Source organism: Oncorhynchus nerka, linkage group LG13 (genome assembly GCF_034236695.1).
Source record: "Oncorhynchus nerka isolate Pitt River linkage group LG13, Oner_Uvic_2.0, whole genome shotgun sequence".
NCBI lineage: Eukaryota > Metazoa > Chordata > Actinopteri > Salmoniformes > Salmonidae > Oncorhynchus > Oncorhynchus nerka.
The window spans coordinates 78238001-78262668 of NC_088408.1; the positions used below are offsets into that span (position 1 = coordinate 78238001).

At 43.3% G+C, this 24668-nt stretch overlaps 1 protein-coding gene across 1 annotated transcript in view; it reads right to left on the reverse strand.

The window, feature by feature from the left end:
• Window positions 1-24668, reverse strand: part of LOC115140216 (polypeptide N-acetylgalactosaminyltransferase 9) — a 115622-nt gene that overhangs the window by 9546 nt on the left and 81408 nt on the right. The window contains exon 6 of the mRNA XM_029678422.2: window positions 3076-3261. Coding sequence (XP_029534282.2) covers window positions 3076-3261 — 186 coding nt within the window. The remainder of the gene's footprint in view (window positions 1-3075; window positions 3262-24668) is intronic.

Here is a 24668-nt window from a genome sequence, read left to right on the forward strand (position 1 = left end):
ATGAGTGTTCATGGCCCTGCCACGCCGAGCAGCGTTGTGCATGGAGGTGGCTTCCCAAATTGATGTGGGGAATGCTTAATAACTGCTCTGCTCTGAGGTCTGCACTGTGCCCTGGCCTCCACAGCAGACATGCACTGCCTCATTAAGAGAAAGGCTCAATGCCGGCGGTCCAAACAATGAAAAGACACACCCTATCCCCTCAGCCCTCAAATTAAGTGGACACTTCTGATGAGTATACACTTGCAGGGCAAGTGGCGAGGGAGGAAGGAATGATTTTGAAATGGACCACCCTTGGCCGGAAATTTGTCACTCGTTCAACCCGCGATGATTGTGTCCTCAGCCACCGGTAGCTTGTGGGTACTTTACATGCGCTATAGTCAATTATGATTGCATGTCTACTTATATTACATAGAATTATTAATATAAGCCTACCGTGATAGCTAGCAAATGTATTAGCTAACCGACGTTAGCCTGCCTAGCTGGAACTTCTGAAGAAGGAAAATGTTTTATTTCTACAATTTCCAAAAGAAGACCAAACAAAAACAACGTTTTACGAGACGTGTTTGTGCCGTCATGTGCAAAGGTAGCACAATTTCAAAATGATTTGCATTCCTTTTTACTTACACTTGTACGTTGACTTCTCCATTGATGTTGTTTTTACATTTTCGCAGACTTTTCTTAGTGGATGTACAATCGTCGCAAATTGAATTATGGGGAGTTTCAGGCCCCGGAGAGAACATAATTGTACACTCGCAAAGCCGACTAAAAACGAGGGCTTATGTTGCTTCCCTTGCCTGGCCAATCATTTGGACTGTCTTCCAAGATGGCAACGGGGATTCCCCCAAGGGCATAAGGCGAGGGTAAGTGGACAAGGGTGTGTCTTTTAAGTGTTTGTACTGCAGCCTGTTTCTGTTTGGACCGCAGCTGTTTCTAAACCTTAAATATCAAATAATTTGTTGGTTTCAATTAAGTACCTTACTGTGATTGTTATATTAAAATTGCCAAAAATAAAACATAAATAGCTTCTTAGCAAAGAGCAATTTCTTAAGTGGGGAGGGGGAAACAGAAAACTAGCTGTTATTGGCAGAGAGGTTTGGAACTCTCTTTCTTATTGGTCTTGTGATGTAACAAGGCAGGCCAAAACTACATTCCACCAAAACAGGCTGAAATTTCAGGAGGTATTTTCAAACAGCTCTTACAATAAAAAAGCATTATCATAATTTTCACAATTTCTGAGTATTATTCCAACTTCATAGTGTGGAAATATACACTGAGTGTACAAAACATTGTTCTTTCTATAATATAAACTGACCAGGTGAATGCAAATGAAAGCTATGATCCCTTATTGATGTCACCTAAATCCACTTCAATCAGTGTAGATGAAGGGGAGGAGACAGGTTAAAGAAGGATTTTTAAGCCTGGAGTCAATTGAGACATGGATTGTGTATGTGTGCAATTCAGAGGGTGAATGTGCAAGACAGAATATTTTTGGTGCCTTTGAAAAGGTATGGTAGCAGCTGCCAGTCGCACCGGTTTGAGTGGGTCAAGAACTGCAACACTGCTGGGTTTTTCACGCTCAACAATTTCCCATGTGTATCAAGAATGGTCCACCACCCGAAGAACGTCCAGCCAACTTGACACAACTGTGGGAAGCATTGGAGTCAACATGGGCCAGCATCCCTGTGGAACACTTTCAACACCTTGTAGTCCATGCCCGACAAATTAAGGCTGTTCTGAGGGCAAAGGGGGTTGCAACTTAATATTAGGAAGGTGTTTCTTGTGTTTTGTACTCTCAGTGTATACAAAACACAGGCAATTCATGTTTTGATTGCACTGGACCTTTAAGCATACTTCACTACATTGAGCCACAGGTATCAGCCATATTTTAATATCTGTGAATAATGAGCACTGGCATTGTCCTCTGTTATTTTTATTAGCTATAACAGATGCATTCCATGAGAGATGTTGTTTGGACTACATGGTGGTGGTAATCACAGTGAATCAGACCCTGCCCTCCTACCGGAGTAATTGCGTTCTCCTCCAGCCTCTCTAACCAACAACAAAACTATGTGATCCTGTGTGTGTGGTGTTGGGAATGGGAGATATATTAGTTATAGCATTATGTACAAAATAAGTCTGCACCATGGGACAGAGGGTTAATAGAGCACTGTACCACTGTGTTCCTAATTACACTGGACGAAGAATGTTGGGCGATGAGGCAGTTTGTTTAATAGGGTGCTGTCTTAGTTACTGTCCTCTTGCCTGTATCCATTGTGCCTCTCCCTGTGTTTTGAATGACCGTTCTGCCATGTTAACAGAAGAATTGGCCTCCCTGGGATCATTACCGTAATGTGCCCCTGTGCAGGAGGCCTTGTTTGAGTGAAACACAATCCAAAGTTTGTTTCTAATGACAATAATGTCTTGAAAACATTACAATTACTACCAGGCTATGTTTTAAAGCATTGTCACCGCCCACTGTGCCACTCAGATCATTGCAGTACTCCTTTACTAGACATGGCAATTAGTATTCGCCATTAATCCCTTTTTATTTATTATTGAAAATGGCTGTTTATTATTTTCCACGCCTATTTCAAAGGCCCTTGAAAGCAATTACGTCTTAACTGATGTGTATGAAAGTGGCACTGATTAAATTAGTCATTCATTTGGTTTCAGCTCTTCACTCCGCTCCACCACTCAGAGCCTGACGTCGTCGTTCAGATCTCACTGAGCTGCTCTGAAGGTCGAGTGGAATGAAATCTGAATATCCATTGAGGCCTAGCGGTCTGTCTAGAGGGGCCCACCCCGCTCGGCACAGAACAGGCTGCTGGTCTGAATGAACAAGTGGTGAGGATGGGATGGATGGATGGGTGGGCTGAAAGACCAGCCAGGCTCTTGTGACCAGCAGCGTTGTGAACCACAAGTCTTCAGGTCTCAAGCAATGTTCCTTTAGATTAGCAATAGAATGCCTGTTGTGTCATATAATGTCATTATTTTCCTATGGATACAAAAACCACAACTCTAGCCATTCTAGGTTTCTTCATAGGTCAGGTGCTGTGAGACTATGGTTACACTCACATTCATGGGGATGTTCCAGGCCATGTAGACGTGGGACCTGTACTCATCCATCCAGACCTCGGCGGCCCGCAGGGCGTTCCTCTTGGCATAGTAGTCAATGTCGTTGTTGTATGGCTTCTTGGTCCGCTCGATGTGCGCCACTCTGGCGCAGGGAAGCACCTCCATGCTCCCCCCACACTGCCACACCTAGAGGAGAGAACAGCAGAGAGAAGACAGTGACCCTGCAGTATACCAACTCCATCACAAGGCATCAAAGGCTAGACAGAGGCAGAGGATAATATCAGAGCTGGCAGGCAAACTGAATCACCCTCATGTGGCATCAATTGCATCAAGCATCACCTGGCATCACCATCATCAAGCCATCATCTAACTCAGATTAGGAGCCTGTGATCACTGATCTTCTGAGGGAATCCTGCTCTATGCCTATGACAATGTCGTCTTGTCCTTTATTTTGTTGTGTGTTATTTGTGTAACCCAAGTATGCCTAGTAGGCTAGCTCTACTGTGTAGCCTAGGCCTTCTATGTTTATGTTTGTACATTTTTTTAACCATCTTCTTTAGTTTTAAACAGCCTGTCTGGCATCGGTATGAGTCAGAAACATGCAATCTAGTGTCAGAATTTACTACAAAGTGTAAATAGGATAATTTTGGTAATAAAGTCAGTCTCGTCCAAAACTGAGTTTTGTGAGTTTGTCAAAACTTACTGGAGGGTTGGGTATGAACTATGATCACGCCCACTTGCCCAATGCCCACTAACATGAGAGAAGCAGCTGTGCTGATTGCGCTCTATCAGCTGTGCGCTTTATCCAAAAATAGCAGCCAGAACCTCCAGACAGTGAGACAGACCTGCCCATTACACAATGCCTCAGACTTGTTTAGTTTACATAAGACAACACGTCACCAATGTTACGTTGAAATCACCCTTGGCACTAAGCCTTTTACGGAGTGGCCACTTCCTTATGTGTTTGATAGTGTCAATCGCTCTAGTCTGCCCATTTGTTGGGCAATATGAGAATTGAGATGATCACAACTGTAACTTCCCATTCGCGAGCCTTTGTGTCCTCCCACGACCTGTTTTGTAACATGATTCCCTATGAAACACTGCCTGACAGACTCACACTCTGGTAAGTGAGAAAGTTGTAAAAACCTAAACGGCAGTGAAGCACAAACGTCACCACTCACCAATGACTTGATAAGCTGATTGTGGCCTGGCTGCTCAATGTGCCTGCTGGCTACTACTTGCTAGCTTCCTTGACAAACACAGAGTTGGAACTTTGCTAGCTAGCAAGTGATTTTGGGCACTGATAAACAGCGTGTAGCTTGTGCTTTATTTACGATAGTTTAACAGCTTGCAGACATGTTATTGTTCTCAGAAATCAGTCCTGAGTGCACAGACACAATGTCCTGACTCAATAGGCTGTATGCAGTACACTGAGTAGTTTTTTAGCACTTTTTTAAAACTTCAAATATACTGCACCAAACACTTTGCTAGATGTAAAATTGCGTTACTAGGACCTCCTTGGCAAAAACGTCTAAATTAATTACAGCTTTCTTGATTTATCTTAGATATCATTCTGACTATTTTAAGAAAGTGACTATTTTGAGGAAATGGCTATGTTGTTGCTACAGTGATTCAGGAGGGACAAACAACCGTACCTGTTAGGACACAATATGCGAACATAACACACCCACATCAAATCACACCCCCAAGATAACTCTCAAATAGCTTCAGTCATTGCCGCTAGCATTCTTAATGAGCAATCTTCAAAACCAGGCCAAATCAGGAAGTGCAGTCGCCATTTTAAAAGGACCACAATGGAAATACATTGATGATTTCAAATGCATTATCCACGTGTTGTCGTATTATGTTTTAACCTCTACAGGATCGGTGTTCCCCCAACCCCCACGGGACGGTTAAGCTAACATAGTACCCTAATGTGATTAGCATGAGGTTGTAAGTAACATGAACATTTCCCAGGACATAGACATATCTGATATAGGCAGAAAGCTTACATTCTTGTTAATCTAACTGCACTGTATAATTTACAGTAACTATTAAAGTGAAAGAATACCATGCTATTGTTTGAGGAGAGTGCACAATTATGAACTTGAAAATGTATTAATAAACCAATTAGGCACATTTGGGCAGGCTTGATACAACATTTTGAACATATATGCAATGGTTCATTGGATCAGTCCAAAACTGATGCCATCTAGTGGCCAAAATATAAATTGTGCCTGGGCTGGAATAATACATTTTGGCCTTTTGTAACGGGGTGCGTACTGGCGGCAGAGAAGTCAGGCGCAGGAGAGCAAAAACTGATTTATAACGGTGTCGTTTAATAAACATAAAACCACCGTAAACAGAACAATAAATGAATGGGTCAAACAAAACCCGGTATCCACTAGCATAATGTACACAAGCACTACAAGAACCAATTACGGAGAAGGACATGGGAGAAACAGACGGTTAATTACACAACATGTAATTGATGGAATTGAAACCAGGTGTGAGGGAAGACAAGACAAAACCAATGGAAAATGAAAGGTGGATCGGCGATGGCTAGAAGGCCGGTGACGTCGACTACCGAACGCCGCCGAACTAGGAGAGGGACCGACTTCGGGTGAAGTTGTGACACCTTTCTCTTGCATTTCAATGTTGATGGTAAAAAAATCAAATAAAAAGCATGTTTTTTTTCTTTCTATTATCTTTTACCAGATCTAATGTGTTATATTCTCCTACATTAATTACACATTTCCACAAACTTCAAAGTGTTTCCTTTGAAATGGTATCAAGAATATGCATATTCTTGCTTCAGGTCCTGAGGTATAGGCAGTTAGATTTTTGTATGTCATTTTAGGCGAAAATGGTAACAAAGGGACGGATCTGTAAGATGTTTCAAATGGTCAAATAAATCTATCTATCTACCCTAGACCAAAGCCAGTTACAGGGAAAGCAACATCACTGATCTTCCACAATGGGAAATGGGAAATGGCTCTGACAGAGAAAACATTTGTATCTACAGGATTTCCTGTTCGTTGTTATAGCTTCCTCCTTGTTTATCTTTTTACAAAGGAGTGCTTTTCCTCGATGCAGCAATTAGGTTGCATGGGCCATTATTTTCTGCTGGAGTAGGTGAAAAGGGGCCTAATAAATGAGTGTGTGTTGGAATGGCCCATAAATATGAGTGTCCCTGGAAAATTTCCTGTGACACATATAAACCCTGACACCGGATTAATCCTGAATAGTGTCTGTCTGTACATAAGGGGTAATACATACAACTAAACAGTAAATGCATGTCATCCTGGAGAAAAACATCCATCACTGCTGAAAGTATTGATTGAATACAGCCTGAAAAAATACTGTGACTCTTGTCCAGATACAAAATGACAGCATAAAAAGGAAAGTGAAGTCACAACTTGAGAGAGAAAGAAATAGCTTAAATGTAAACTCTGTCCAGAGCAGAAAGACATTAGAGAGGACAGCATATGGTAATGAACTTCTCCTGTCTTTTAAACTGCAGAGCTACCGGCACCCTGAGAGTCTCTTAATAACGATCATCACAACATAACAGATGTTCCAAACCATTAACATTCCACTGAACCCAACATTTACATCATTCTCAGAATACAAGCAGACAGACAACTGCCTGCATGCCGCAGAAAAATACCCTGAAGAAATCATGGAGCTCCACCAGAGAAAGCTATCGTACCGAAATACAAACTGTATACTGAACAAAAATATGAACGCAACATGTAAAGTGTTGGTCCCCTGTTTCATGAGCTGAAATACAAGATGTCAGAAATGTTCCATATGCACAAAAAGCTTATTTCTCTCGAATTTGGTGCACAAATGTATTTTTTCCCTGTTAACGAGAATTTCTCAGGTGAGGCATATCAAGAAGCTGAATAAACAGCATGATCAGTGGACAGGTGCACCTTGTGACGGGGACAAAGGCCACTCTAAAATGCGTAGTTCTGTCACACAACTCACTGCCACAGATGTCTAAAGTTTTGAGGCAGCGTGCAATTGGCATGCTGAATACAGGTATGTCCACCAGAGCTGTTGCCAGAGAACTGAATGTTAATTTCTTTACCATTAGCTGCCTCCAACGTCATTTTAGAGAATTTTGCAGTACGTCCAACCAGCCTCACAAAGGCAGACCACGTGTAACCACAGTTAGATTTGGACCTCAGTCCTCAGTCTTCCCGCTCTTTCACTCAAACCCAGACCCTTTTCTTTTGTGTAACAAGCTGTTATATCTGTTCCGCTCGCTAGGGACGTTTTTTCGCTAGGGACGTTTTCCTTTATGACATCATTTGTAATCAAGTCATGATTTAATTATGTGTATGTGTAATTCTGTGTGATTAGGTATTTAGTAAATAAATAATTAAACCCAATTTTGTATTGCTGGTTCAACTTGATACCCAGGGTTTGTGCAGATAACCAAGAATTTACAACTTTCAGATGAGACTGAATTAAAATGACGATTAATATTGACTGCTATTGATGTAAAATATTACTAGGTCTTTAAGAGTTTATTCGGAAGATAACAGCTCTATAAATATTATTTTGTGGTGCCCCGACTCTCTAGTTAATTACATTTACATGATTAGCTCAATCAGGTAATATTAATTACAGAGAAATTATTTTATAGAATAGCATGTCATATCACTTAATCCGGCATAGCCAAAGACACGACAGTTGCATAAATTTGTGCTAGCATGGACTTACACTGTGCTTTATGTCAAACATAAGGTGGTTTCATACCAAACCACATGCAACGATGCATGGTGGTCCACTGAGTGCATGTGGGTATAAGGCATAGCAGAGAGAATTGAGGTAGGAGGATAAAGGTCATTGCTCAAATTCGATTGATAGATGGATCCCTAGTCAGGATGAATTGCGTCAAAAGTTCTATCTCGAACCTTTCTGTTGGACAGGGTTGCATAAATGTAACCCATTGCATTCACTTGGGACTTCCACTGACACATTGAGAATGCTCTCATTAGAAAATATTGGTTTGGCTGCGTTTCTGACGCATTATTTGTGCCCAGAGGGGACATATAGTGTATGCTGTAAGTGTATGACCCCAAGAAGCCTGCTGCTATGCAGAGCATATACTCTTCCATCTTTTCCCTAGCAGTTTGTGGCAGCTTATGTTTTAACTTGTTGTAATTCACCATACATTATGCAGAGGTATTTGAGAGATAGTGTGACAAGCACTATACTAATATACACTGCTCAAAAAAAGGAAACACTAAAATAACACATCCTAGATCTGAATGAATGAAATATTCTTATTAAATACTTTTTTCTTTACATAGTTGAATGTGCTGAACACAAAAGCACACAAAAATTATCAATGGAAATCAAATTTATCAAACCATGGAGGTCTGGATCCAACTTTGATGTAATGTCCTTAAAACAAGTCAAAATGAGGCCCAGTAGTGTGTGTGGCCTCCACGTGCCTGTATGACCGCCCTACAACGCCTGGGCATGCTCCTGATGAGGTGGCGGATGGTCTCCTGAGGGATCTCCTCCCAGACCTGGACTAAAGCATCTGCCAACTCCTGGACAGTCTGTGGTACAACGTGGCGTTGGTGGATGGAGTGAGACATGATGTCCCAGATGTGCTCAATTGGATTCAGGTCTGGGGAACGGGCGGGCCAGTCCATAGCATGAATTCCTTCCTCTTGCAGGAACTGCTAACACACTCCAGCCACATGAGGTCTAGCATTGTCTTGCATTGGGAGGAACCCAGGGCCAACCGCACCAGCATATGATCTCACAAGGGGTCTGAGGATCTCATCTCGGTACCTAATGGCAGTCAGGCTACCTCTGGCGAGCACATGGAGGGCTGTGCGGCCCCCCAAAGAAATGCCACCCCACACTATGACTGACCCACTGCGTCTCCAGACTCTGTCACGTCTGTCACATGTGCTCAGTGTGAACCTGCTTTCATCTGTGAAGAGCACAGGGCACCAGTTAATTTTTATTTTTTTTACCTTTATTTAACCAGGCAAGTCAGTTAAGAACAAATTCTTATTTTCAATGACGGCCTAGGAACAGTGGGTTAACTGCCTGTTCAGGGGCAGAATGACAGATTTGTACCTTGTCAGCTCGGGGGTTTGAACTTGCAACCTTCCGGCTACTAGTCCAACGCTCTAACCACTAGGCTACCCTGCCGCCCCAGTGGCGAATTTGCCAATCTTGGTGTTCTCTGGCAAATGCCAAACGTCCTGCACGGTGTTGGGCTGTAAGCACAACCCCCACCTGTGGACGTCGGGCCCTCATGCCACCCTCATGGAGTCTATTTCTGACCGTTTGAGCAGACACATGCACATTTGTGGCCTGCTGGAGGTCATTTTGCAGGGCTCTGGCAGTGCTCCTCCTGCTCCTCCTTGCACAAAGGCGGAGGTAGCGGTCCTGCTGCTGGGTTGTTGCCCTCCTACAGCCTCCTCCACGTCTCCTGATGTACTGGCCTGTCTCCTGGTAGCGCCTCCATGCTCTGGACACTACGCTGACAGACACAGCAAACCTTCTTGCCACAGCTTGCATTGATGTGCCATCCTGGATGAGCTGCACTACCTGAGCCACTTGTGTGGGTTGTAGACTCCATCTCATGCTACCACTAGAGTGAAAGCACTGCCAGCATTCAAAAGTGACCAAAACATCAGCCAGGAAGCATAGGACCTGAGAAGTGGTCTGTGGACACCACCTGCAGAACCACTCCTTTATTGGGGGTGTCTTGCTAATTGGCTATAATTTCCACCTGTTGTCTATTCCATTTGCACAACAGCATGTGAAATGTATTGTCAATCAGTGTTGCTTCCTAAGTGGACAGTTTGATTTCACAGAAGTGTCATTGACTTGGAGTTACATTGTGTTGTTTAAGTGTTCCCTTTATTTGAGCAGTGTAGAATGCTGTGCAAATATTCAAATAAGCCAAACACATTCTTGCTGATAAGTGGGTCTGTGAAGGTAATATGTTGGAGCCGCTGAGCCCCCGAGCCATATGGTACAGTGTGACATGTTCATGGAAATTACAGACATCAAATATTAATCAAGTTGTTGTTACCATAATTTACATTTACAGTAACACTCAAGTGTGTTTATGTGAGTGTTTAATTAATGTTTCATTCACTGAATTAATATGGATGTTTTTTGACCCATTTCATAGTTGTGAAAAACCTTTCACCTCCTCCATCTCCCACCCTCAATGGTTTCATTTCACTCAACCAACCTGCATAATGACCCCGATTGGCTGTAAACCCTCTCTTAGATTAAACAGCAGAGAACCGTGGAGTGACAATGGACTAAGAAATCAATCAGCCCCATTACCATTACTTACCCAATACGCACCTGCATGGCTACAACGTACCAACTACTTGCTTTCATTGTGAGTCTGTGGATGGATGTACCAACTACTTGCTTTCATTGTGAGTCTGTGGATGGATGTACCAACTACTTGCTTTCATTGTGAGTCTGTTTTAGTTTAGTTTAGTTTAGTTTATTTTTACAGGGACAGTGCACATTAATCAACGTTTCAGTAAAAGTGCCGGTTTTAGCCAGCCGGCTAATTTTCAACCGCAGTCCCTGGGCAGGTTATTAAAAACAATTACAATATAGACAATAGCACCATAGAACAAGCAAGACATAGCAACATAGGACAAGCAAGACATAGCATACAGACAGAGCAACATAGAACAAAAAGCAGCAAGACAAAATTCATAAAAGCAACAAAGTGTTTCCACACCTCACAAGCTACAGACAACAGACAACATGGAAAGCGGCAACACACAGCTAGGGACCATGTTCACAAATCTGATTGACCTTTAGCCAGGTCTTCAAGCATTTTGTGAAAGTGTGATATGTGGTGCAGTTATGTGTGTCTGATGGCAGTGTATTCCAGACATGGGAAGCTCTCACAGAGAATGCAGATTTACTAAAGGTGCTTTTCCTTAGGGGAACTATACAGTCACCTCTCATGGCAGACCTTGTGGATCTGCTGCCATATGTCTGGGTTTTCTGTTTAACAAAAATATTGAGTGGAGGGGGAGCCAGGCCATTAAGGATCTTGAATACAAGACATGCGTCGGTGTATTGCACAAGATTTTCCCAACTCAAGAGCTCATGCTTTCTAAGGATGTGACAATGATGATGGCTATTGGGCTTCCTGTCAAGCACTTTGAGAGCCTGTTTGTAGACAGACTGAATAGGTTTTAATGTTGTACAGCAAGCTTGGGCCCAACTAGTCAAGCAGTATGTTAAGTGGGGGAGTATCATAGATTTGAAGTACAGTTTTGCTACCTCTGTAGTCAAACAATTTCGTATAAATCGGAAATTAGCTAGATTGAATTTAGTTATTTGAATTACCTTTTTCACATGCTTTTTAAAAGAGAGGTTGGAATCAAGTATGATGCCAAGGTACTTATGGATGGATGTACCAACTACTTGCTTTCATTGTGAGTCTGTGGATGGATGTACCAACTACTTGCTTTCATTGTGAGTCTGTGGATGGATGTACCAACTACTTGCTTTCATTATGTGTCTGTGGATGGATGTACCAACTACTTGCTTTCATTATGTGTCTGTGGATGGATGTACCAACTACTTGCTTTCATTATGTGTCTGTGGATGGATGTACCAACTACTTGCTTTCATTATGTGTCTGTGGATGGATGTACCAACTACTTGCTTTAATTGTGAGTCTGTGGATGGATGTACCAACTACTTGCTTTCATTTTGAGTCTGTGGATGGATGTACCAACTACTTGCTTTAATTTTGAGTCTGTGGATGGATGTACCAACTACTTGCTTTAATTGTGAGTCTGTGGATGTCCTTGTAATACATTCACTAATGGATGACTTCTCATTTTACTGATCAATGATTAGGTTTCAAACAACAAACACAGACTTAATCAAACAAACACGCACTAATCTTCAATGTTGCCTCTATTAAAGCACAGGCACTTCACAGATGAACATTCTGTGGTAATGCACTATTGAAACTTCTCTTTGCGGTAATGCGCATAATGATGGTGACATGTATGTGTAATACTGGGCAGCCTGGCACCCTCGAGCGCCAGAGAGGGGGAGCGGGAGCCGGCGTGACAAAGTGACCTGAAGAAGTTATATTCTAACATCAGGTGTGCTTTGTATTTGTTTATGTACTGTAGGTGTCAGGATTTGGCCAGGGTTGTTCCGGTTTTTGGTCACTAGATGCCCCCATTGTGCCTTTTGACCTTTTGTTTTCCCTTGATCCCCATTATTATTTGCACCTGTGCCTCGTTTCCCCTGATTGTATTTAAACCCTTTGTTGTCCTCAGTCCTTTGCTCTGTGTTTGTATGTTAGCACCCAGCCCTAGTACTCTGTGTACTCTTGTTGATCCCGGTGGACTCTCTTGTGGAATTCTGTTTTTTTGTTCTTGTTTGTTTGTTTTGAGTATTTTTTGAGGCTTTTTGTGCTATACCTTCCACCTTGTGGATTTACCTATTTGTCTTGGAGGATTACCTGTGGAATTCCTTTTGAAGTTGTGGAGTTACATGTTTTCCTGAAGAACTTCATTTTTTACTTCATTAAATACATCGTCTCAAGTACTGCTGTGTCTGCCTCATCTTCTGGGTTCTGCCAACTATTCGTGGCTCAGTTGGTTAAGTGACTGTTTCTCACTCCGGAGACCCGGGTTCGTAACCGGGTCCTGACAGAAACACAGAGCCAAAAAATGAACCCAGAGGCAGCCAGTTCCCAGGACCTTGTTGCCAGGCTGTTCCACCACCAGGAGACTGTCCAACGCCACGAAGCTGCCCTGGTTCAGCAAGAGGCCTTAATGGCTAGACATTCTCATCTTCTGTCGGAGATGCTGACTTCCATAAAGCAGATATCTGATCGACTTACCTCGGCAACAGTTCCCGTCCCAGTACCTCAGATTCACGTACCCATGGCAGTTAACCCTCTGGCTGAACCTCGTCTTCCAACTCCCCAACGGTTCTCAGGTGATCCAAGTGCTTGTAAAGGGTTTCTCACCCAATGTTCTCTCTCCTTCGAGCTGCAACCCTCGTCGTTCCCCACCGACCGGTCTAAGATCGCATATATCATCACCCTGCTGTCGGAAAAAGCCCTGGCCTGGGCTACTGCTGTGTGGGATGCCCATAGTTCCTGCTGTGCCAGCTACTCTGCCTTTGCTGAGGAATTCAAACGAGTGTTTCAAGGCCCAAGCAGTGGTCCTGACTCAGCCAAACAGCTCCTGACTCTCCACCAAGGTCGGCGCAGCGTGACGGACTATGCCATCCAGTTCCGCACGGTGGCAGCAGCGAGTGGCTGGAACAACGAGGCGCTCACTGTGTGCTTTCTGAAAGGCCTTTCCGACACTATCCAAGATGAACTGGCCACTCGGGAACCACCGGACAATCTCGAGTCCCTGATCAAGTTGGCCTCACGCATTGACCAGCGTCTGAGAGAGAGAGAACTCAACCGTAGACCTCTAGCCCCTATCAGTCCCAGCTCCGAGTCCCCACCTTTATCCTCGCTGGCTCCACCGGAACCCATGCAGATTGGACGCATCTCCCAGGCTGAGAGAGAACGCCGGATGAGGGAGCGACGCTGTCTATATTGTGGCAAACCGGGCCATTTCCGTTCCACGTGTCCCGGGCTCCAGGGAAACGCTCTGTCCCGTACAGACCGGGGGGGAACTGTAACGGGAAACATAACCTCCTCCCATCCGTCCAACTCCCGTCTGCTCATTCCAGTCACCCTTTCCTGGGACAACCACAAGCTTCACCTTCAAGCCTTGGTAGACTCTGGAGCCGCAGGTAACTTCATGGATGGTGTCTGGGCGAAGGAGAATGGCGTTCCCTCTGAACCTCTAAGTAACCCCATGAGGGTTACTACATTGGATGGAAGCCCTTTGGGATCTGGACTTGTCACTCATGTCACTACCTCTTTGCGACTTTCAGTTTCACAACACAAGGAATTGATGAACTTTCATTTGATCTCCTGTTCCGAGTTCCCTCTCGTCCTTGGATACCCCTGGCTTCACAGCCATAACCCTCACATCGACTGGTCTGTGGGCACTATCAAGCAGTGGGGTCCTACGTGCCAAGCTACATGTATTTTCCCGAATTCCCCAAGTTCTACTCCCGAGTCTTTAGAATCCATCGACCTGACCCGAGTTCCCGAGTGTTACCATGACCTCAAACTGGTATTTAGCAAACAGAGGGCCACCATGCTACCACCCCATAGACCTTATGATTGCCCCATCGAACTGTTTCCGGGCACTTGCCCCCCCAGGGGTCGGATCTTTTCCCTATCTCCACCCGAACGAGCTGCTATGGATACCTACATCAAGGACACTCTGGAAGCAGGCCTCTTGCGTCCATCCACCTCCCCGGCGGGAGCAGGGTTTTTCTTTGTGGCCAAGAAAGACGGTGGATTACGTCCTTGCATCGACTACCGGGGACTCAATGCCATAACCGTCCGTAACCGTTACCCGCTACCCCTTATGGCCACAGCCTTCGAGCTGCTCCAGGAAGCAGTTGTTTTCACTAAGCTTGACCTGCGGAACGCATACCATCTTGTGCGGATCAGACCTGGTGACGAGTGGAAGACCGCGTTCAACACGCCTACTGGTCACTATGAATACTTGGTGATGCCCTTCGGCCTGACCAACGCCCCAGCGGTGTTCCAAGCGCTCATAAACGATGTGCTTAGGGATATGCTTAACATATTTGTGTTTGTTTACTTGGATGACATCCTCATCTTTTCGAGCTCTCTTCAAGAACACACAAAGCATGTCAGACAAGTACTCAAACGCCTCCTAGACAGCCATCTGTACGTTAAGCCGGAAAAATGTGAATTGCATTCATCCCGAGTACAATTCCTGGGATTTGTAGTGGAACCCGGTCGAGTCCAAATGGACCCCAGGAAGGTAGGGCGGTAGCGGATTGGCCCACCCCAAATCCGTTAAGGAAGTTCAGCGTTTCCTGGGCTTCACAAACTTTTTCCGCAAGTTCATCAAGAACTTCAGCTTGGTGGCAGCCCCTCTCTCAGCTTTAACCAAGGGTGGCAATGCAAGGTTTTTGTGGGGAAGAGAAGCTGAGACGGCCTTCCAAGGACTCAAGCAGCGCGTCCTCTCTGCTCCCATCCTGATACTACCGACTACGGATGAACCGTTTGTGGTGGAGGTAGACGCCTCAGAGGTTGGTGTTGGAGCTGTCCTGTCTCAGAGGGGTGAAGACAAGAAGCTTCATCCGTGCGCTTTCTTCTCACACCGGCTTACCCGGCTGAGAGGAACTACGATGTGGGGATCGTGAACTCCTAGCGGTTAAGATGGCATTGAAGGAATGGAGACACTGGCTCGAGGGGGCTTCTCACCCGTTTCAAGTGCTTACGGACCACAAAAATCTGGAGTATATCCAGCAGGCGAAGCGGTTGAACTCTAGACAAGCTAGATGGTCTCTTTTCTTCAATCGATTCCAGTTTATCCTCACCTATCGGCCCGGGTCGAAGAATCTCAAACCGGATGCCCTGTCCCGAGTCTACGCTCCTGCCATTCGAGATGACACGGACATGCCTGTCCTTCCTGCTGCTAAGATCGTGGCTCCGATTTCGTGGCAAGTTGAGGATACCGTGAGACGAGCTCAAGCTATCGAACCGGACCCGAAAGGGGGTCCTGCCAATCGGTTGTTTGTCCCCAAGGCAGTGAGGACTCAGGTCCTTCTGTGGGGGCACTCCTCTCGCCTCACCTGTCACCCGGGCGTAGGTCGCACCTTGGAGTTCATCCAGCGTAAGTTCTGGTGGCCTACCATAAGAGAAGACGTTGCCTCTTTCGTCAATGGCTGCCCCGTGTGCTGCCAGGGCAAATCTTCTCACCTCCGCCCTCAAGGACTCCTTCACCCTTTACCTATTCCCCACAGACCCTGGTCCCATATCTCGTTGGACTTTATTACTGGCCTTCCTCCATCCCATGGCAATACTACTATCCTAGTCATAATCGACAGGTTTTCAAAGGCGGCCAGGTTCGTCCCTCTGACTAAGTTACCTTCTGCCAAGGAGACGGCTGAGTTGGTAATTAATCATGTGTTCCGAGTCTTCGGCATTCCTCAAGATATGGTTTCTGACAGAGGTCCCCAGTTCGCCTCAAGGTTTTGGAAGGCCTTCTGCCAACTCATGGGTGCTTCTGCCAGTCTATCTTCAGGGTACCATCCGGAGTCCAACGGCCAAACAGAGAGGATGAATCAAGAGCTGGAAGCCACCCTCCGATGTATGACTCGTAACAACCCGTCCACATGGTCGTCCTTCATTGTTTGGGCCGAATACGCGCACAACACCTTGCGCTCCTCCTCCACTGGTATGTCCCCGCACGAGTGTCAGTTTGGCTATGCCCCTCCATTGTTCCCGGACCAGGAGGCAGAAGTCAGAGTGCCTTCAGCCTTGAAGTTCGTCAGACGCTGTCGGCTTATGTGGAGGAAGACCCGTCTTAATCTTATGCGTTCCTCACAGAGGTACCAACAACAAGCCAACAGACGTCGCCGTCCCGGGCCTACCCTGCGCCCCGGCCAGAGAGTCTGGCTCTCCACAAGAGACTTACCACTACGGGTGGAGTCTCGCAAGCTGTCCCAAAAATACATCGGTCCCTTTAAGGTTGCCAGGAGAGTTAACCCAGTTTCTTATCGCCTACACTTACCCAGATCCCTTAAGATTAATCCCACATTTCACATTTCCTTATTAAAACCTGTTGTTTTTTCTCCCCTTGTCCCGGCAGACAGACATCCCCCTCCGCCTCGTGTCATTGGAGGCCAGCCGGCTTATACCGTCCATCGGATACTGGATTCCCGCCGGGTGCAGCGGTCCTGGCAGTATCTGGTGGACTGGGAAGGCTACGGTCCCGAGGAGCGCTCCTGGGTTCCTGCCAAAGACATACTGGACCCTGACCTCATTCGTCAGTTCAGGGCTCTCCACCCTGAGAGAGCTGGTAGGAACGTCAGGAGCCGTTCCTAGGGGGGGGATTCTGTCAGGATTTGGCCAGGGTTGTTCCGGTTTTTGGTCACTAGATGCCCCCATTGTGCCTTTTGACCTTTTGTTTTCCCTTGATCCCCATTATTATTTGCACCTGTGCCTCGTTTCCCCTGATTGTATTTAAACCCTTTGTTTTCCTCAGTCCTTTGCTCTGTGTTTGTATGTTAGCACCCAGCCCTAGTACTCTGTGTACTCTTGTTGATCCCGGTGGACTCTCTTGTGGAATTCTGTTTTTTGTTCTTGTTTGTTTTGAGTATTTTTTGAGGCTTTTTGTGCTATACCTTCCACCTTGTGGATTTACCTATTTGTCTTGGAGGATTACCTGTGGAATTCCTTTTGAAGTTGTGGAGTTACATGTTTTCCTGAAGAACTTCATTTTTTACTTCATTAAATACATCGTCTCAAGTACTGCTGTGTCTGCCTCATCTTCTGGGTTCTGCCAACTATTCGTGGCTCAGTTGGTTAAGTGACTGTTTCTCACTCCGGAGACCCGGGTTCGTAACCGGGTCCTGACAGTAGGTTCACCAGCTGACCTATCAAGGACCGGATTCCCACTGTGAAGATGAGCAATGCTGCAGCAGAATCTGTTTCTACCTCTACTACCTCCTCCTTTTCCAGACATGAAAGGAGACATCCCTCAGTTAGACAAAATGATTGTCATATGCTGTGCCTTGGTCAATCTGAATGATTCTGTTGTGCCATTTGAGTAGAGAGCAACGTCACCTTGTCGTCATGACAAAAGTGCCCCTTAAACTGAAGGAAGTGCCCCTTCAACAGAAACACAGTTTCATAGTGATCTATTTCCGTACACTTGTATGAATATATCAAATGTAATTTGGAACCACATGTAAACAAATATTGTTTATGATACTGTAAACATACCGAACTTTAATAATAGACTATATTGTGAAATTTCAAGTATTTTGTGTGCCATCTCTGCATTGGCTTGCCTCATTGAATAAAATGTATTTCTTAAAGCCTAACTGTTCTTTCTTTCTTTTACAATTTAAACACATTTAGCATAAAAAATGTAATTGTTGTAGTAGTCTTAGACAAACCATCTTCATTATCACAGTGGTACTTCCTAGTGCCACTCAGACCTTCTGGGGGGAAAAGTATCTGGCATTGAACTTAGTAGTAGTACGTTTTAAGCTAGGACCCATCATCTCCTGCTTCGACACTTCATCTACCTAGATTACAAGGGTTGGATTCGCACTAAACAATTTCATGTCAGCACATGGCATGTACAACATCTGGTATAATAATTAGCCTCATTTACATTGTCTACTGGTATGGTACTGGTTTTTAAATTGAGAACATATAGCTCAACAATATGTAAACAATGTGTGAGTTAAGCTATTCTCTGCTACAGATGCACTTTCCAGTGGTGAATTACAAAGGCCCTAAAGGCTAATACCATCATACTGTAGGCCTATGGCTGCAAAGGCATTGCATGCCATTATCATCAAATGCAAAATGGGTTCACATGGTTGATATCCAGAGATTACAACTGAACAAAAAGGTAATGTTCATTTAAGAATACAACACAGAAACACAGACAAATAAGAGACAGATTCCCTTCCCCTCTTTATTGCAGGATTGTGATCTGTGATGAATCAACATTGAATAATAGTTTTAAGTTAACAATTAAAACAAGTTTAAACACTTCACTTCAAAGAATCAACAATTTATGTAATAGAATTTCAAAGTGTATAAGTAAGCTAACTCAAATATAAAGGTTAGTAACAAGTTATCTATTATTACTAAAGCATAATTTCAGGTGAACAAAAAAAAGTAAATACCAGAGGAGGCCAACCTCACTCCACGGGTCCCTGATCTACTTGGGCAGCAGATTTCTATTCAGCCCAGCAATAGCACACATGACTATCAACTAATTTGTTAAATTGAATCAGGTGTTAGTGCTGGGCTGGAACAGAAACCTGCACACCCAGCAGGGTTGGCCTGCTCCAGTTGTAATAGGTTAATACATTGTGTGTGACTTTAACCTGTGTTTTTGTTTACAACATTTGCTAACATAGGCACACACACTGAGTGCACAAAATATAAGGAACACCTTCCTAATATTGAGTTGCACCCCCATCTGCCCTAGAAACAGCATCAATTCATCGGGCATGGACTGTGCAAGGTGTCGAAAGCGTTCCACAGGGATGCTGGCCCATGTCTCCAATGCTTCCCAGAGTTGTGTCAAGTTGGCTGGATTCCCTTTGGGTGGTGGACCATTCTTGATACATACGGGAAACAGTCGAGCTTGAAAAACCCAGCAGTGTTGCAGTTCTTGACACACTTAAACCGGTGCGCTTGGCACCTACTACCATACCCCATTCAAAGGCACTTACATCTGCTCGAACTATGCATTTGGTTTACTAACTTGCTAGCTAAATGGCTACTTGCAAGATAATGCTTCTTGGTTAAAACCAAAAAGACAATCAATCCCCCCCAGTTCCTTAATTTGTTCTGTGTGTAGACAAAATTGAATAAAATTACATTTGAAAAGGACTAATGGCCCTTATGTTGGCAGTACTATATAGTACAGGAACGGTATGAAGGTATGAAAATATGAATACCGCCCAACCCTATCTTCCATGTCTGGATTTTGCACACTGGCCTTCTTCTCAACCCTGTTCTTTGCGTACTGTTGTATGACGTCAGTGTCAACACGTGGGCACGTTCGAGGTCTTTGTTATTCCGAGCATGTTGCGCAGATGGGCAGGTTCTTGAAATGTGTATAGAAACCCTGGATTGCTGATGCTATGTATTGTACATTGAGAGGCTTAGAAGCAAACAGTAGGAGCAGTCCTCCATAGGAATGATTGGATTTCTACAGTATTTCAATCAATTGTTTCAAGGACAAAATAACATGTATTTAAGTATTTTTATTGTTGTAATGGGGACAGTAGCATTAGTAATCTCTAAAAATTGTACTTCCATTTTTTTTTCATTTTATGTTTTTTTCACATAATATTTAAAAATATATATCCAGGTGTTTGTAATAGAATAAATGTGTCAAAAACGAATGTAGACGTTAATAATAAATTAATAATAATAATACATTTCTATAGCTTCCAAAATATACATTCTTTATAATGTTGGGGGTGTCAAGTAGAGGCACGGTGGTTTTACCAGCACCCCCTATCAGTCAACTAGTTTATATAAAAATCATTGAGATCTTGGCATGATGTCTTAAGTAAATAATTGCACCATGGAATCCCATCCAAAAGTGAGAATGTTCCTCAACAGTAAAACTCTTTCAAGGTTACATTATGGAATAAGAGTTTGTCATATGACCATTTTAAGTGCATTTATATTTAGATTTGTATAATATTTTAACTTTTTATTAACGGCTGTTGCTTTATTACAGAGTTGTGTCAATGAGGCAGTCGATTTTCAATTGGCTAACACTTTGTGCAGGTTGGGATGCGATCGGAAACTTTAACATTTGCAACAAGCATGGTAACAAGCATTTGTTGTTACACCCCTCTATTTAAAGACTGCAATTACCACCAGTTACATGTTGTTATTACAAGGTAACTATGAATTATCACAATTAATTACAACACTTGTTACAGTGTAATTACATATGTAATTACACTGTAATAAAATGAAGTGTTACCCTAACTGCAATCTGGACCCAGTCTTGTGAATTACAAAAGCATATAGACTTCCTGTAGTCTCTTAGTGATGAGAGAGAAGAAGAAGCACATTGAGATGAAGCACAGTATGCTTGACTGCCACTGCTCAAATAGAGCGTAATACTTGGATATGACATGTTTGGACATGTAGTGGGTACATCAGAGAGAATTGATAAAACAGTTAGCTAGCAGAGGAATAGCACAGTCAGGGACTTCAATTAGCTGCACAATTTCACTTCAGTCTCCACCATTAACTTTGACCTTTTATCTGTCCTTCTGAAATTGCCTGTACTGTATCTAGCATGTAATGGCTGGTGTTGTTTGTCATGGTTTTCTCTCCCCCTTCTCCATTCTCAGTCACTGTGGACACAAGAGTAATAGCTGGATCATTGCAGGGATTTGCCAGATAAACGTTGTACTCAGTGTCATAATTTGTGCCCAGAGGGGACATATAGTGTATGCTGTAAGTGTATGACCCCAAGAAGCCTGCTGCTATGCAGAGCATATACTCTTCCATCTTTTCCCTAGCAGTTTGTGGCAGCTTATGTTTTAACTTGTTGTAATTCACCATATTTTATGCAGAGGTATTTGAGCGATAGTGTAACAAGCACTAGACTAATATAATGCCGTGCAAATATTCAAATAAGCCAAACACATTCTTGCTGATAAGTGGGTCTGTGAAATTCATCGAGGTAATATGTTGGAGCCGCTGAGCCCCTGAGCCATATGGTACAGTGTGACATGTTCATGGAAATTACAGACATCAAATATTAATCAAGTTGTTGTTACCATGTGTTTATATGAGTGTGTTTAATTTAATGTTTCATTCACTGAATTAATATGGATGCTTTTTGACCCATTTCATAGTTGTGAAAAACCTTTCACCTCCTCCATCTCCCACCCTCAATGGTTTCATTTCACTCAACCAACCTGCATAATGACCCCGATTGGCTGTAAACCCTCTCTTAGATTAAACAGCAGAGAACCGTGGAGTGACAATGGACTAAGACAAATATACAACATACCAACTACTTGCTTTCATTGTGAGTCTGTGGATGTCGTTTTAATGCATTCACTAATGAATGATTTTTTTTTTATTGATCAATGATTAGGTTTCGAACAACAAACACACACTAATCGCACTATTGCAACTTCTCTTCCTTTTAATCTGTAGCAGAACCACATATCTATTGTAATATTTGAATACAGCTTGTTTTCTTTGTATACGGTATGCTGTTCAGAATGGATAAACAACCAGGGTTGTGTGTGTGTGTGATTGCAGTGCTTGGCTACTAGAATATACCCTTCCTTTCACTAAAAGTCAATTGAAGATCAATATCTTTCAGTCGTGATTTCCAAAGTGTCAGACTTGTGAATTACAACAACATATAGACTTCCTGTAGTCTCTTAGTGACGAGAGAGAAGAAGAAGCACATTGAGATGAAGCACAGTATGCTTGACTGCCACTGCTCAAATAGAGCGTAATACTTGGATATGACATGTTGATAAAACAGTAAGCACCAACACTTGTTAAATAGTGCAAAAACAAGGAAGGAATATTTGTGGAAATATATCCATTCCATGGGGGGGGGGGGGCAGATTTAGATACCAACGTCCTACAGAGCATTTGTCATGGCCCTTTAAGATATTAATAGGTGTAAAGAAAAAAAACAGGTAAAAAGCCTGTTTGAGGTTTTCTGACAACTGTGCAATGTAAAAAACAAATATTAAGGAAAGATCAGGGAAGGAGCAGGATGTTGCTTTTTTTGGCAGATTTTTTAAATGTACAAAATCAAACATCAATGGCCATTGGTGGTTCTAGTGTTAAGGTGCTAGGGGGCAGTATTTTCATTTTTGGAAAAAAAACGTTCCTGTTTTAAACGGGATATTTTGTCAGGAAAAGATACTAGAATATGCATATAATATAAGCTTTGGATAGAAAACACTAACGTTTCCAAAACTGCAAAGATATTGTCTGTGAGTATAAGAGAACTGATGTTGCAGGCGAAAGCCTGAGAAAAATCCAATCCGGAAGGTTTTGAAAGCGCTGCGTTCCAATGACTCCCTATTCAGCTGTGAATGTACCATCAACGAGCTTATGCTTTCTACGTATTCCCCAACGTGTCTACAGCATTATGACATAGTTTTACACATTTCTGTTGAAGAATAGCCGTAGGCGGCCACATTGCGTAAGTGGTCACATGGTGGCTCCGAGAGAGATTCTCGCGTAAAATACAGAGGTAGCCATTACTCCAATCGGTCCTAGTGAAAAACGAATTGTCCCTACGGATATATTATCGAATAGATATTAGAAAAACACCTTGAGGATGGATTCTAAACTACGTTTTTCATGTTTCTGTCGATATTATGGAGCTAATTTTGAATATTTTTCAGAGTTGTGGTGACCGCAATTTCCAGGCGATTTCTCAGCCAAACGTGAAGAACAAACGGAGCTATTTCGCCTACAAAAATAATATTTTGGGAAAAAAATGAACTTTGGCTGTCTACCTGGGAGTCTCGTGAGTGAAAACATCCGAAGTTCATCAAAGGTAAACGATTTAATTTGATTGCTTTTCTGATTTCCGTGACAAGGTTGCCTGCTGCTAGCAAGGCATAATGCTATGCTAGGCTATGATAAACTTACACAAATGCTTGTCTAACGTTGGCTGTAAGGCATATTTAGAAGATCTGAGATGACAGGGTGATTAACAAAAGGCTAAACTGTGTTCCAATATATTTCACTTGTGATTTTCATGAATAGGAATATTTTCTAGGAAGATTTATGTCCGTTGCGTTATGCTAATTAGTGTCAGATGATGACAACGGTCCCGTTCACGGGATGGGGTGTCACTAGAGGTTAAAACGCAAAGTCATCAGTGATGATGTGACCTTTGCAGCATGATGAGACAGCGAGAGAGAGCATCCCAGTGTTAGCCAATCAGTGGCATGCAGCAGACCAGTACCAGGCAGAAGAAGGAGCAGACTGCTGGCTTCTCGTGTATGTCACGTCTGTTCCAGGATGTCTTCTCACACTGCTGTCTCGCTCTCGTATCTTTGGAGGTGTCAGCCAGGGCATTAGCAAAACAAATCAGACCAAATGCCTTCTTTTCCCTGGACACAAAAGGCATAATGATGATGTGATGATTGTGCCAGGGCTGCATGGAAAACACATTTACGCCATGCTGAGAGAGCCTTGCCTGTAGCACAGCTCTCGCCTGATCTCCTCAAATAGGCAATAATTGATCTGCAGGTGCATCATCTGGCCCATCAAGTCACATTTAAAGAAGTGTTTTTTTTTTACCAGCAGTAATACACATTATTACCAAGGTAAAACAACATTTATCTCAAAGTTTGGTGTTTTACCCTGGTCTATGAGTGTTGACGTTTGTGCCTTTATAGGACTCCTATGGCATTCTATGGAGTCAACAGTCATGTATCACAGTCAGTTGGTAACCTACATAAAAGCATCATCCACACATGACCTTTTCACCTCTGAATATATCAGGAAATAAACATATGTAAAGTCCTACACCAGTCTCATTTATCAGTTGATTTATTTAACAAAAGGCACAGCTCAATAGGTGGTCCAGGTATCCTCATGGCATGGCGAGTGGGCCTTTCCTCTTTTGTTCTCTATTGCTCCTCTATTGTTAATCAAGCAAGGGGGAAGCCAATGACATCATTAACCCCCATCAGACTAACTCTTTGAATGCCCAACTAATTGATGTTTACAGTTGTGTCTAAAAAACACTATTTAAAAAAAAATATTTAAGAATTGTGTGTACTTTACTGTATTTATACTAACAGTAACATTTAAAAAATTACTGGAGGACGTCTTTAAGTATCCTTCTATGGTTTCATAGGAATACTGTATACACTGAGTGTACAAAACATTACGAACACTGGCTCTTTCCATGACATAG